This window comes from Suricata suricatta, chromosome 13, assembly GCF_006229205.1.
Source record: "Suricata suricatta isolate VVHF042 chromosome 13, meerkat_22Aug2017_6uvM2_HiC, whole genome shotgun sequence".
Lineage (NCBI taxonomy): Eukaryota > Metazoa > Chordata > Mammalia > Carnivora > Herpestidae > Suricata > Suricata suricatta.
In genome coordinates, this window is record NC_043712.1 from 35,234,697 (window position 1) to 35,250,135 (window position 15,439).

The 15,439-nt window shown below is 47.2% G+C and overlaps 2 protein-coding genes across 2 annotated transcripts in view; both read right to left on the reverse strand.

The window, feature by feature from the left end:
- The window catches only part of GLIPR2 (GLI pathogenesis related 2), a 31,198-nt gene extending 25,544 nt beyond the window's left edge, over nt 1-5,654 (reverse strand). The window contains exon 1 of the mRNA XM_029920233.1: nt 5,534-5,654. Coding sequence (XP_029776093.1) covers nt 5,534-5,639 — 106 coding nt within the window. The 5' untranslated portion in view covers nt 5,640-5,654. The remainder of the gene's footprint in view (nt 1-5,533) is intronic.
- A 5,623-nt stretch (nt 5,655-11,277) lies between these two features.
- The window catches only part of RECK (reversion inducing cysteine rich protein with kazal motifs), an 84,466-nt gene continuing 80,304 nt past the window's right edge, over nt 11,278-15,439 (reverse strand). The window contains exons 19-21 of the mRNA XM_029920932.1: nt 14,652-14,725; nt 13,727-13,882; nt 11,278-12,853 (exon numbers count right to left, since the gene is read on the reverse strand). Coding sequence (XP_029776792.1) covers nt 12,638-12,853; nt 13,727-13,882; nt 14,652-14,725 — 446 coding nt within the window. The 3' untranslated portion in view covers nt 11,278-12,637. The remainder of the gene's footprint in view (nt 12,854-13,726; nt 13,883-14,651; nt 14,726-15,439) is intronic.

Genomic DNA, 15,439 nt, shown 5'->3' on the forward strand with positions numbered 1-15,439 from the left:
TTTCCTGGCTCCTCCACATCTCTGGGTCAACTTCTCCAGACTCAGATTCCTGGGTGGGAGCATCTGTTGGGCAGACCTGGGGCCACATGCTTTCGGAAATGGATGTCTCCGTTCTTGCAGCTTCAGTAGTTGGGTCCAAGATCTTTGATACTCCAGTAGAGATCTCTCCACACGCTGAGCAGCCCACACCCAGAAAATGTGGGTCAGATCTCCCTTTTCAGAAAAAGGAATGATGTTTCTGTACTAAATTCTGTTTCTCCAGAATGTGTTGCGTACCATGACTCAGTGCTTCTCAGTCAAAGCTCTTACATGGTTATAAACTCTTCCCCAAACTATAGTTTGAGATTCACACTATATTCACACTAATTCACTGTAATAGCTCAATGAGTAGAAAGCCACAGCAACCAGAAATTTAAAACCTTGGCAGAAAATCTCATTTTGTCCTATTATGCTGTCTTTATTATTGTTGTTAGAAAACATATGGAATGCAGCCAAAGCTGTACTTAGAGAAAAATACATATAAATATGAGCATAAACTTTAAGTTAAACCTGGGTTCAAAATACCCCTGCTCTGCTACTTATCAGCCATGTGACCTTGGAGAAATTCTTTTATAGCTGATGCAACTAAGCCTTGATATTAATGGTGTTAATAATATTACAGTTTATTCTTGAACAGCATGGTGGTTAGGGACACTGACCACCCCCATGCAGTCAAAAATCTGTGTATAACTTTTGACTCTCCAAAAACTTAACTACTAATAGCTTACTGTTGACCAGAAGTCTAGCCAATAACTTAAAACAGTTGATTAACACAGTTTGTATGTTATATATTATATACTGTATCCTTAAAATAAAGTAAGCTAGAGAAAATGCTATCAAGAAAATCATTGAGAAAATACATTTACAGTACTGTACCCTATTTGTTGAAAAAAATTCATGTACAAGTGAATCCACTTAGTTCAAACTTATGTTGTTCAAGATCAACTGTATTTGCTTCATAGAGAGGTTGTGAGAATTGCATGTTAATTCCTCTAAATGCCTGTGTGAAAGGAATTCTTGGATAAACTTGAGAAAGTGGCCACTTGTCACATGACCATTCTTCCAGTGGAAAATTTCAATACAAGAGTGTGATACGCAAGGCTCAAGCTGTTTTGGTTCCATGAGATAATAGATGAAAGACACAGCGACGCTTGGGTGGCTCAGTCGCTTAACTGTCCGACTTTGGCTCATGTGATGATCTCACCGTTGGTGAGTTTGAGTCCCATATAGGGCTCTCCACTGTGGCACAGAACCCACTTTGGATTCTCTGTACCGCTCCCTCTCTGCCCCTCCCCCATTGGTTCTCTCTATTTCTCTCTCTCACCCACAATAAATAAACTTTAAAAAAAATAGATGGAAGATACAACTGAGCACGGAGCGTTTTCTTAGATTTTACATTTTGCTGACTTGCAGGATAGTATTCCTGATATCAGATAGACCAAGTCTATCTCTCAGTGCTCCATGTGAGAACAGCAAGCTGTGGTTAGACGACATTACTGTGAGTCTTGGATAAGTGACAGGAAGGTAGGAAGGCAGAAGGGAGGGAACTAGTTGTCATATCAGGTCCCCATAGCTAACTGTAGATGAGCCCCTGATTGTCCTCCCTTCCCCAGAGAGGGACCTCCTCTGAAAACCAGGACAGGGAGAAGCTTCACCATCAAAGGGCTGAGAAAAATGTATAGTGACTTACTTAATCCTTTGATTTGAAAATAAAGGGACTTTAATGAAAATCCCTTCTTATTGATGTCTGTATTGTTATAGACCAAGTGTTTGTGTCCCTCTAAAATTCATGTGTTGAAACTCAATCCCCAATATGATGGTGTCTGGAGGTGGGCCTTTCAGTGGTTTACATCATGAGGGTGGAGTCCTCATGAAAGGGGCCGGTGCCTTTATTTATTTATTTTAATTAATTTATTTTTAATTTTTTTAGTGTTTATCTTTGAGAGAGAGCAAGCGAGTAGGGGAGGGGCAGAGAGAGAGGGGGACACAGAGTCTGAAGACAGGCTCCAGGCTCTGAGTTGTCAGCACAGAGCCCTATGTGGGGCTTGAACCCCTGAACTGCAAGATCATGACTTGAGATGAAGTCAGATGCTTAACTGACTGAACCACCTAGGTGTCCCTGACTGGATTTGATTTTAGAGAGAAAGAACTCTGGAGCAGAAGGGGAGAAGGGGAAAGAAAGAGAGGGAGGGAGAGAAAGAGACGGAGGGAGAGAATCTTCAGCAGGCTCCACACACAGCACAGAGCCCAACTCGGGGCTCATTCCCATGACCATGAGACATGACCTGAGCTGAAATCAAGAGGTAGACACTGAACCAACCGAGCCCCCCTGGCGCCCCAGTGCTCTTATAAGAGATCTAAGGGAGTTCCCTCTTCCCTTCTGCCATGTGAGCACACAACTAGAAGTCAGACTGCGACTCAGGAGAGGGCCCTTATCAGAACCCCACCGCTGGCATCCTGATCTTACATTTCCAGCGTGCAGACCTGTGAGAAACACGTTTCTGTCGTGTCTAAGCCGCCCAGCCTATGGTGGTTTGTTATAGCAGCCCAAGGGGACTCAGACCTGTATCGTAGAATCCTGAACCTTACCTTTACTAAATTATAAAAACAATCAATTATCTAATTTCGGGCCTGAAGAAAGAAGGCTGTCCCTTGACCTTTGAAAATGCCCCTAGGAGCACCTGGGTGGCTCTGTTGGTTAAGAGTCTGACTTTGGCTCAGGGCATGACCTCATGGTTCGTGAGTTCGAGCCCAGTGTCAGGCTCTGTGCTGACAGCTCAGAGCCTGGACCCTCATTCAGATTCTGTGTGTGTCTCTCTCTGCCCCTCCCCCCCTCAGAAATAAGTAAACATTAAAAAGTAAGAAAAAAATTCCCCTAAAATGGCCTGAAACATGACTGATGGTTGGTAAATCTTAAGTATTATTATACAAGTCATTTTAAAAGAAAAATAATAAACTAGGTGTGGACAAAAACAGCTAGACAAATCACAAAAAATAAAGGAAAGTACCATAAGCAAATATTGAACTATAGGTAATGAATGAACACTGAAGTATTTGGGGGCAAATGTACTGGTGATTGCAACTGACTTTGAAACACATAAAAAATAAGATGGGTGGATATGGATAAATAGTGATAAAGCAAATACAGCAAAATGTCTGTTGTAGAGCCCAGATGGTGAGTATACGGATTTTCACTTTCAAATTGTAAGTTTGAAATCTTCCATTATAAAGTGTTTAAAAATTAGTTGAATATAGAAATTAATATAGTTAAAAACAGAAAATTATGCCTTGGAAAAAAGAAAAAGATAATTGAAAATACATCGTAGAGCTGGAAAGCATGTCAAATAGATAAAACTGCAAAATCAAATTTTAAAAAGTCTAAAAAAGGAGAGAAAACTCATATGTAATACATTAGTAATAAAAAAGGGGATATAATCTCTTTTCAGAAGTGTTCAGAAAAATAATATTGTTAACTCTCCACTACTAGTTTTTCTGAATTGGGCAACTTTATAGGAAAATATAAATTACTAAGATTTATTTAAAAGAGAAAGAAGTCCGGGACACCTGGGTGGCTCAGTCGGTTAAGCATTCTACATCAGGTCAGGTCATGATCTCACAGTGAGTTCGAGCCCCACGTTGGGCTCTGTGCTGACAGCACAAAGCCGGCTTCAGATCCTCTGTCCACCCCCTCTGCCCCTTCCCTGCTGACACTCTCTCAAAAATGAATAAAAATTTATGTAAAAAGAGAGAGAGAGAAAAATCTGAGTGAACCAATATAGCCACTTGTAAAAAGGGAAAATACCACTTCTTACCCAAATAGAGATGGACCCAGAATGGGTTTGCAGCCAAGGTCTATCAAACCTTTGAGAGATAGATGGTTCTAAGGCATAGAAAACCTCCCCTGTTCATTCTAATGATTAGAATGATCTTGATTCCAAAACCTACAAAGTAGGGCAAAAACAAAAAACCATAGTGCAGGGGTACCTGGGTGGCTCAGTCGGTTAAGCGTCTGGCTTCGGCTCAGGTCATGATCTCACGTTCGTGGGTTCGAGCCCTGCATCAGGCTCTGTGCTGACAGCTCAGAGCTTGGAGCCTGTCTTCGGATTCTGTCTCCCTCTCTCTGCCCCTCCCCCACTCACAGGCTATCTGTGTCTCTCAAAAATAAATAAATGTAAAGAGACAAACGAACCCAACCATGTCATACTTGAACATGTCATGCTTACCAGTAAAACAATGGGGCATTTCCCAGGAAAATCAACAACAGGGTTTCCAGCACTCACCACTGTTATTCAGTTTTGTTCTGGGAGTTCTAGCCAATACTAGGACAACAAAAAGACATACGAGATATAAACATCGGAAAAGGAAGAGAGAAGAAATTATAGGCTTCCCCCTGGAAGAAAACCTAAGAAAGTCCATTAAGTTAATCTAAAATTTAAAAATGATAGCCAGGTCCAAAAAATGTTTTGAAAAAAATCAATATAGATTAAGCATCAGTAGCCAGTAGGACTCTATCACAGGGGCACGCTGAGAATATCAACGACAACGATACTACATTTTAAAAGCCCCCGGTATAGACTTATTTCACTAGACAAATGACCACAAGCATTTTACTTCAAGGATTATATCCTTTCCTCACAAGAACAGCCAGGGCTGTTTGAGCAAGAAAACGGATACTCACTCTCACTCCCATGAGGGGTGATTACTTTTGGTGGCTGTTTGCCGGTGCGGGAGGTAAGCTGGTTCCAGGCTCAGAGCTCAGCCTACACTTCAGAGCCAGCAAGCAGTCTAAATGCCTGACGGCAGCAGTGTTTATGTGACTAAGGAAGATGCAGGAGGCCTGGATGCTTTCTAGATCAGGGAAGGTGGGGAGCCCCAGAGCCAGGGAAAGATGCTGGAAAATGATGGCGTGAAGGGCTAAGAGAGGAACAGGGAGGTGAGCAGGGTCAGGAAGGAAGGCATGTCCAGGGAGACACCTCCAGAGGGTTAAGCAGAGAGGCCTTCCCCATCCTGGGCGATGTGCTACAGTGAGTGGTGATGCTGTCACATTTCCTCATCCTCTTACGTGGCATTGCCCTGGCCTCCTCCTGTGCTGGTATCTGGTTTCTTTCTTTTTTTTTTTTTCTCCACTTCCTTCCCTAAATTGACTTGGCCCTGCTCTTGGTCGGGGAGGCTGAACTTACAATTACGGTGGCAGGCTTCCTTGTCCTCAGGTTTCCGACTGGGCTCAGCAATGGGAGCTAATGGGCAGATAGCCGGACGGGCGTGGGAAATGGCAGTCCACGCAGCGCCCTCCTTGTGTTCTGGTAACCACCCCACTGTGTTGGCCTTTGGCGCCCTAGTCGCCCCTTGTTATAGCTCACACCCGCACTCTCCCTCTGGTTTCTTACACGCTGCTTACACCTTTGTAAATAGTCCCCTAATCAAGCCTTCCTCAAATTATCCTAATGGGGGGCACCTGTCTTCCTGCTGGGCCAGGATCAACATGAAATCTTACCTGCTGTCTCCGGAAAGCAGCTACTCATATCTCCAGCGGAGTTCAGTGCCAGATTGGTAGGGGGAAGACAGGTGAGGTGGGACTCAGGAAGAGGGTGCCATGCCATCTGATTATCTGCTGGGGTTCTGGCCAAGATGGGGCTTCCATCTGGCAGGAAGGTGCCAATCAGCAAAGAGAGTAGAAACGCCCAAACATGGAACCATGTTCTTGAACTTCTCCCAGCCCTTTGAGGTAACCACCTCCGCCCCCATGTGGACAGAAGAAGGATCCTGCCCTAATTAGATCCAGAGAGATCTTTGTACAGAGAAAGCTCCAGAAGAAGGATTCTGCACTCACTGGTAAAGGGAGGGAGAGGAAGGTTCATTGTGGGAAACTTTATCCTTTGTTTATATTTCCAGATATTTTGGGGGAATGCACGTAATTTTTTATAATGAGAAAACAGTGCTGCGAACTTCATTTTGGGAAAATGAAAGTGTTTGGAGCTGGGGGCAGGGGTGTCGGCATGCTTCGCCACGTGAAGGCTTTCTGCCTTACCCTTGCCCTTCACCAGCCTAACTTCCTGAGAACCTACCTAACTAGACCTTAGACTTTGCAAGTAGTGTCCGGGTGCACCATTTGGCTGCGGGCCAGTGACAGAACAAGCTGAAAAGCCTGCATAAACTGTCATTAGAAGTGCTAGACAGCGATGCCTGGGTGGCTCAGTCTGTTGAGTGTCTGACTCTTGATTTTGGCTCGGTCATGATCTCACGGTTGGTGAGATTGGTCCCCGAAAGGGGGTCTACACGGACAGCGGGAAGCCTGGTTAGGGCTCTCTCTCCCTCTCTCTCTGCCCCTCCCCTCAAAATAAATAAACATTAAAAAAAGAAAGTGCTGGAGAGCTCTAACAGTTACTTTTATGATTCCTGTTTCTCCTTGGACTCTAGCTAGAGTGCTTGCCTTGTCAGTCTGACCTGACATTGAACATAGCTCACTCTGCCCACCCCCTGCTGTGTGCACCCTCTTGGAGCTCTCCCACGTGCGCGGCTCCTTCTCTCAGCAGCAAAATTGTGCCCTGCTGCCTGTGCCAGGGAAAGCCCAGAACTGGCCTCAGGCCTTGGCTTTGCCCTGACTGGCTGTGTGACCCCAGGCTAGTACTTGTGCTCTCGGGGCCTGTTTCCCTCTATGTACAGAGTGGAAATCTACCCACTAGCTCCAAGACTGCTGGATTGGGGAAAGGAATTTCCCTTGGAATGATGCCTTTGCTGTCCCTTCCCCTCAGCTGACAGAGCTCACAACTTGGGCCTCTTCCACAGCTAGGAGAGGGGGAGGGGAGTGTCCTGGGGCAGGGCCTCCCGTCCCTTTGAGAAATAGAGTGCCCTCTGTGGGGGGTGTGGGTATGACTCCCCCAGCCCCGGGCTGAGCGAAAACCATTAATTCGAATTAAGGAAAATAAAATGTCTTCTGTGGATTTCATGTCAAGGCCATCAGCATTGCTGGCAGGCTTAACATCCCCCGCCCCGACCCCCATGGTGGAACTGAAACAGGCAGAGGCTGAACCCTAGGAATGGGGGCCAGGCCCAGGGAAGCCCAGCACCCGGCTTGGCTCAGTTAATATTTCTTCCGTAGAGTTGAGGGTGGTCAGAGGATAGAGGAAGAGGAGGCACAGGCTGATCAGTGCTGGGTCATCAGTGGATGGTCTCAAAGGTCTCTTGTGACACTGAAGCTTCATGAGCACCAGAGTCATCTGGTCCGTCAGCACAGCCAGGAGGGCAAGGGTGAGGGCTCTGGCTGCCATTCGGGCCAGGCATTCAAGGCCGGCAGGGCTGATCTGCCGCACACTGCCCCTCCCTAACTTGTCAGCTCCACTGTTCTGTCACGGGGACCAACCCAGACTCTCCTGCTTCTTTTTTTTTTTTAATGTTTGTTTATTTTTGAGAGAAACAGTGCGTGTGGGGGAGGGGTAGAGAGAGAGGGAGACAGAATCCGAAGCAGGCTCCAGGCTCTGAGCTGTTAGCACAGAACCCGACGCAGGGCTTGAACTCACAAACCGTGAGATCATGACCTGAGCTGAGTCTGACACTTAACCGACTTTTAAAGTAGCCAGGGAAGAGGCCTGACAAATGAAATGAGGCTGTTTCAATAACTGGAGGGAAGTACTGAAGATACGGAGTCAGATAACGTTGATGTTCGGGTTCTACTACCGAGCTGCAAACGGGTCCACCTGACCCAGCTGGGGCCAGTTACAGGAACAAGAAACTATTTTCATGTTTACACTCCAGCAAGTTGAGACTGCCAAAAAACTGGTTTTATCTGGAGGCAAATGCTGTTGGTGGCCTTTGCCTTCCGGCACTTTGACTCAGCTCAGGCAGCAGAATGGTCCCGAACTAGCTAGCTATAATCATGCTGCTCCCCTTGGCCAACTGTCTAGGGCAGGGACACGACCTGATCCTGGCCAGGGAGATACAAGAAACAGCTGTTGAGGGATTTCTGAGAAATATTTTTCTTTCTCATAAGATGCACTGGCAGCAAAAAGAAAAGTCACTGTGACTCTTTTTTTAAAAAATTTTATTAATTTATTTTGAGAGACAGAGACGCAGGGGGTGCCGGGAGAGAGAATGAGAACCCCAAGCAGGCTCCGCACTGTCAGCGCAGAGCCTGATGCGGGGATCAAACTCACGAACCATGAGATCATGACCTGAGCTGAAAGTGAGAGTCAGATGCTTAACGGACTGAGCCACCCAGGTGCCCTGAGAAGGCACTTGTGACTCTTATCTTCCTTCTTGTTCAGAACGCTGATTTCTTCCCCATGCACATAAAACGAGGATGCGGTGCCATGAGTGATGTGCACCTGCTGCCCATGCTCTAGAAAAATGGTGACTTTGGAAAGATCAACCACTTAGTGTCATCCAGTAACCAGCCTCATGCCTGGCTCCTCTGTCCTGGAGCCCTTGGGAGGCGAGGCATCTAGGAAGCCCCTCGTTGTCCTGCTTCATTTTGCATGGACTTAAATTTTCTGCACTCATCACAGGGTTTCCTCTTTGTTCCGATTTTTGCTCTTGCTATAACAATTGTTTTACTATTAGTCACTTTGGATAGTTCCCTCTTCCGATAGGCCAGCCTTCAGAGCGCTCCCTTGGCCATTACTGGGCTCCGGTGGCTGATGGTACAATACCTCTGGGTGTACAATACACTGCTGCGTGCTCACAGGTTGAACTCGCTTGGGGGCTAAGCACCTGCTAGAGAGATGCACATTCCCCAAGGACACATCTGGCGAGAAGGCTTCTTCTAGGAAGAGTAATTTCCTGAGAGAATTCCATTCCACCAGGTTTAGGTGGGGCGGAAGCTCCCCTTCCTTCCCTCCCCTGCCACAGCGGTGGGCATGTGACCCAGGCTGGGCCTCTGACTCTCTTGGGGTCCATTCCTGCTCAATCACGTTCCATAGCCTGGACAGGGAGCGACTTCATTTGCCTTTCTAGTATCTGAGTTTCATGACCTATGGCCAGGGGAGCCTCTGTATCTTTCTCTGGAAGCTACTTCTCATATGGTTGTCTCACGTTTTCAATCGTCCTCCTCCTGCAGAACTGCTTCCTCCTGAACGTCCACGTCCTCCCTGCTGATATTATTGGGGCACGAGCACCTTGTCTCTCTGCCCCCACAGCCCAGTTGTCTCCTACAGAATCTCGATTCAAGGCCTCCACCAGCCCAACACACTCGCCCTTGGGCAGAAGGCCGGAAGAGTGGGGGCTCCATCCTGCACTGGTGTTGCAAAGCCACGGGGGATCAGTCCACGTGACCGGCGGGGTGTGTTTGCCACAGCAGCTTGCGAGGGGGGAGTGTTCTCTCCCCAGACTGACCTGGGCTTGTTTCGCCCCTAACTATTTTCCGAGTTCTCATGATCGTGTCCTCAGAGCAGGACCAACCTTCCTCTCCCTTCATGCTCCCCTTCCCCAAACCCAAGCACCTCTCTCATTTCTCTAGTTCCTTCCCTGACCATGAAACATCTACTGATTTTCTAATAAAAAATGTGAGTGAATCCTGGCTACCCTGATGAGTCCACCCTGTGCGGCGGACTGTACTGTTGCTCCAAATATTCCTGGTCACTGCCCCGGCTCCCTCCCTGCTGCCTCCTCCAACACACACACACACACACACACACACACACCCTGGTCACTGCCCCAGCTCCTCCGTGCTGCTTCCCCCAACACACACACACACACACACACACCCCTGGTCACTGCCCTAGCTCCCTCCCTGCTGTCTCCCCCCCTACCCCTTGCACACCAGATTATACATCCCTATCTGTTGAGGTTAGGAGTGGCCATGTGACTTGCTTAGGCCAGTCAGGTGTAAGCAGAAATGACAGTGTCACTTCTAAGCAGAAACTTAGGGGATAGTTGTGGTTCTCTCTGCCTGTTCCCCCTTTCTCCTTTTTTTTTTGTTTTGTTGTTTTGATTTTTGGCTTAAACAACAGATATTTATTTTCTCAAAGACCTGAAGGCTGGAAGTCCAAGATCAAAGTGTCAGCAAGGCTAGTTTCTTCGGAGGCCTCTCTCCTTACCTCGCAGACGGCTGCCACCTTGCTTTGTCCTCACAAGCCTCACAGGTCTTTCCCCTGTGCAGGCATATATCTCGGGCACGATGTCCCTGGTGCCACCCTGCCAGGATGAGGGGATGCTCTTCACTTGATTTTGTAAACACAGCTGACCGAAGATGGCAATTTCAACTACATCTCTGGAGTTCACTATGTCCACTGTCAGCGGCGCCTGGCTCATCCACTCCATTTCCAGAATGATGACTTGATCTGGGCTGAAGATTGAGGCAGCCAGCCATGCCTCCAGGTGAAACACCAACGGGTCTCCTAGTTCCTGCACAAGAGACCACCATGGCCAGGTGTGACTCCATGGTGGCAGAAGCGGTGACCTCAGCACCCTGTCAGAGACTGGGTGGGTGTCCGTCATCCGCCTGGGCCTCAGCAGCACCTGTGCTGCCAACCATGCTAGGACCAGCAGCCCAAGGGCAAGGTCTGAGAGGCTCCCACAGAACTCCCGCGTCTTTCCTCCCCCTTCGTGAGAATACTGGGAGGGTCCCGGAGCGAAGACGGTGTACAGCCAAGTGCAGCAGACCCTTGGTGAACCCATGAAGGAAGTAAGGTGTGAGACTCTGTTGTTGTCAGCCATGGAGGTCTGGGGCCCTAGCCTCTGGGACTGAGCTCTCTGGCTCTAACCGGGAACAGGCCCTCTGTCTCCATAGCCCAGAATCCTCTCTGCCTCACGATGAGCCCTAGAGCTGCAACATCAGGCCCGAGGCAGTGGGAGGAGGATGGCCTACCCTGTTCCTGGGTCTTGGAGGGCTGAAAGCTGGGGTCTTTGCTTTTGTTTTTTTTAATGTTTGTTTATTTTGAGAGAGAGAGAGAGAGAGAGAAAGAGCGAGAATCCCAAGCAGGCTCCATGCTGTCGGCGCAGAGCCTGACTCCGGGCTGGATCTCACCAACTTTGAGATCATGACCTGAGCCAAAATCGAGAGTCAAACACTCAGCCAACTCGACGCCCAGGAGCTCCTAAAGCTGGGGTTTTTGTACCTGACATCTTGCCACAGTAGGCCCTCTGGTCGTGCCTGGGTCCGATCTGACCAGCTCTGTTCCAGCCGCCTTGCTTTCTCAGGGCCCTTGGCTTGGAGTAATAAACTCCCATAACTTCTTCTTTCAGAGCGAAGGGCATAGCTCACCTAAGAGTGATCGGTGGTTTCATTTTAAAGGTCCACACTGATTGGATGTATGTGTAATCATATAAAATTATTTTTATTAAAATAAAAAAGCTTTCCAGTATATTGCATTGAAGACATTTATGTAGAAAAAGCAATTGCAACAAACACGCTACATCAGCACTGAGATATTCTGAAAGCTTTACGTGCCCACTTTTAAACAATATTTTGGTATAATGAGCATAGCCCTGTATTTCAAAGGGTACATATAATACTGAAAAAATACTTCATGTAAAATCTAAGTGGAGGTGCAAGAAGTATTACATTGAATAGCTTATTTTAAACTGTGAAACACATTCAAAGTATTCAATTTCTCAGACAACATGCAAACATCTTAATACTTATATTGACATTTTTAAATATATAAACCACAATTCTTTATAATTCTATATCAAAAGAGAAAGTCAGACAGAACACTTATTCACACTGTGCATTTCACAAAAAGCAATGTGTCTTCATGAACGGAAAGTACTGGGTTAACACACATGATTGTCGTTTTACAAATATGGCTATTTACCTTCTTCATAATAAAATAAAAATATCATGTATTATTTACATGAACTACTAATTATTTCACTTTTTGGCAAAGTATATAAGTAGCAGCAATTGGTTTAAAGAATGATGTTTAAAAACTCTAAGCTTAACTGGGATGAACACCGAAGAATATCTATCTGGTTAATATAAAAATGCATAAGGCAACATGCTTTGATGTGATAGAACTTCTCCCTTTCGCAAAAGTCACACGCACGTTAGTAACCACTGAGCCTACTGCTTACAATGTGTCATGTGGATGAGTGCCATCTCCAGAGCTTGCTTTGCTTCACACAGTAGATGGGTTCCTGAAGTAAATTTTGGGAAGTTAAATTTGCCTGATGATGTATATGGTCATTCCAAAGATGCTTTATCATTATTTCATACTCTTATAGGCTCTTCACCGGGACCCCTAGCTTCTAGACAGAGCAGGTAATTGTCTGTAAACAAACACACATACCCTAGGGGCACCTTAATACTCAATGGAATTCTGAAATGAAGTTTCTGGACTTGAAGCTTATGGTAAAGAGAGTTACCTTTCTAAAAAGTGATCATGTCACTTATCAATGATGTCAAATTTGAGCAAACTGTAAGGCAGAAATCCACCAAAAGAAGACATTCTCTTTTCATTAGTATTTGGAAGACCATATTTTAACATTCGTAAGAGCAAACCAAAAACCCTAATATTGGCAGATTAAGAAAAATACTGTGTGGTGAACAGAGGTGACAAGTGTGTTTACCTGGCCACTATTCAACTAGAAAGCAGGAGTCCTGCCTGTCCCTCACAGTGTAGAAACATTCGGTGGAGGAACATTTTGCACTTTTCATGGGCGGTCAGTTATGTGTCCAGAACATGTGCAAGGCAGGGCCCAGGCTGAGGAGGAGGAGGGGACAGGGCGCTCTGGCCTCGATGCCGGCTGATGGCACGCTGCTCGAGACCTGTACCTGGGAAATGACGAGGGCAGAGAGAGGGACGTGGGACGCCAGAGTGGGGCTGTCAGAGTTGATGAGGGATTCGATCTTCTCTGCTTCTTTATTGCAGGCCTCAATCTGGGAGAGGAAATCAGATTTTTAAAAATCTAAAACCACAGAACCTAGGAAAAGGTCAGGTCAGACAAAATCCAAATATATCCCAACACAGAGAATATGCTCTCTCTGTCCTTCTTTTCTTAGCCAAAGTCACATTTTACTATAGGCTTACTTTATTACACATATAGTAACAGCGTCAGTGGAAATTAGCAGAAATGACCCACAATGCCCCGCCTTTACTTTCCCCATAATCCTGGGCACCACTTATCCACATTTCAATATTGTCGTTAGATGGTTAGACACCGTCATAGGGAATGACGTTCAATGCTTCCATACCCATCCTGGAGGAAAGCAAGCAGGCTCTACTGAGCTCCTTGGGCAGTTTACAACCCGCTTGTATTCAGCCCTTCGCTTGAGCCCCCACTGTTCTGATGCTAACACCTGCGCCCAATGGGTGAGGCTCACTCTAGAGTCTGAGGAAGAAAAATGGGGTCCATAAGACCAGTCCTGGTGGGCTCCTCCTCCCCAGTAGGAGCACAGCCCTGAGGAGACAGGTGTCCACTCTGGCTGTGTCACTGCGTGACCCGTGTCAGCCCCTTCCCTCCCTGGGCCCTGGCTGCCTGCCCTGTACGTGAGCAGACGCCTTCCGCGGCTGCACACTCCGGGCCACGGCGTCTCGCCCTCTCGCTCTCCCTCTCCTTCACGTCCAGCCGTCAAATATGTGCCCGGCCTCAGCCACCGGGAGAATGCTCACCAGTCCGGCTCTGTCCTTCAGAGGCTGTCTTGCTTTTCTCCCTCCCGCCCCGCCTAACTTTCCAAATGCCTCCATCCCTACCCCACAAAGTTCCCCAAAGGTAAACGACGAGGAGGCTGTACAAGGCATGAGAACCCCACCTGCAAAGCTTTCGGATAATGATCGACAGGAATGATCAGGATCACAATTTCTGATTCAATGCTGAAGTATCCAAATACGTCACACTGTGGGACAGACACGTGCATGCGGATTTTCTCAAGGATGTCCAGAACTGTTATTGGCTTTTTGTTTGTTACCTGGAAAGAGAAAAAAGTTCTATTACCTGAATAACAGAAGAATTCCTTATTACTGCCTAGGCTGCCCTGCGACCTCGCCTACTGGAACCCCTAAGTGTGGGGACTCAACTCAACAGGGGCCCTGCTGGCTGAATGCTAAACCTCCAGGGTCCATTCCAACGGCTTTGGTCTGACTGCTGAGCTTTGTAGCTAAGATAAACACCCTCACAGAAGCCCCCCACCCCCTTTTAAGTGACTGTTCTCAGTTGGGAGCCACAGGAGAACAATTAAAGTCTTCCTGTAAAAACACAAGTGTTTGAATCCAAATGGGGATGATTTTCCAGGTAGTGGCAGGAGCCCTGCCTCCACAAAGGCGGGGCAGCAGTTGACGGTGCAGAAAAGGGCCCCCCGGGAAGGCGGCGCACTCAGGAAGCACCCCCGGGGGGAACGGGGACTGGGAGGGCAGGCAGTCTTCAAACCGCCCGGGCATCTACCGGTTTCCCTAACTCTGCCTTCTGTGCAAGCCGGGGACCTTTCCCAAGGAAGGCTCAGGCTGACTGTGACGTGTAGAGCGAGGTCACCAAACAGCCGGGGTGCAGAGGAGAGGAGCACAGGCTCGGGTGCCAGGCAGCCTCGTTCTACTGGTTATGAGCGGCACGGCCCTGGGCAAGTTGCTTTTCCGGGGATTACTTTCCACCTCTATAAACGGGGCAACACAGTCTCCTCGGTGGCATTACTGAGAGGCTTATCCATACGGTTTCAACAGTACTTGGCACAGAAAGCAATTTACCTTAGCAATAGTATCCAGTTTTTCTTTGTCAAACAAAACTCTTAACATTCCAGCACATAAAGGGCAACAAGCACCTGTATAACAAAAACCATTTTACGTGTGTTCAGAATTAGAAAATGAGAATTCAAAATAAAATTACCCACCCTTCACTTTGTGCTAGGAGAGCTGTAGCTGTCCTTCCTGGTCCACTGTACTTGTAGATATGCTCGCTGACCAACCCGGGTCTCACTATCTATACGCTTACCTGAGGCCTTCCTCCACCCTGCTTTCATCCTTTACCACTTCTCAGAGTGAAGCAGAGAGAGCTGGCCCTTCAAGAGATGTGGGGCCGGGACCCTGCCCTGCCTCAAAACTCTCTGTGTGATATTGGGAAAGCGCTTTCCTGGGCCTTTCATTTCCTGTCCACAAAACAAGGGAGCAGGTGTTTTAGGGATTCCATGAGTTTTTGACTCAAATTTAATTTTAAAAATTATTTTAAGCTGTCAAAAGGGATAACAAAATATCAGACCATGGTGTCCAGGAGGAAAGAGGCTTTGGTTTGCTCACTGCTGCGTCCCAGTGCCTGGATGAGTCTCTGGCACACAGCGGAGCTCAGGAAACATTTGATGAATCCAAGGATGGAGAAATGAACTTGTTAGCCTCCAGATTAACCTGTTCCGTGCAGACACGGGATAAAGCCTTTTCTGCTACCTTTGTTTAACTGAAAAGGACGGCACTGTCAGAGTAAGTGGTTTAAGAAAATGGTTACCACTTAGAACAGTCTGTATGAAACAGACTTTTTTGATTAT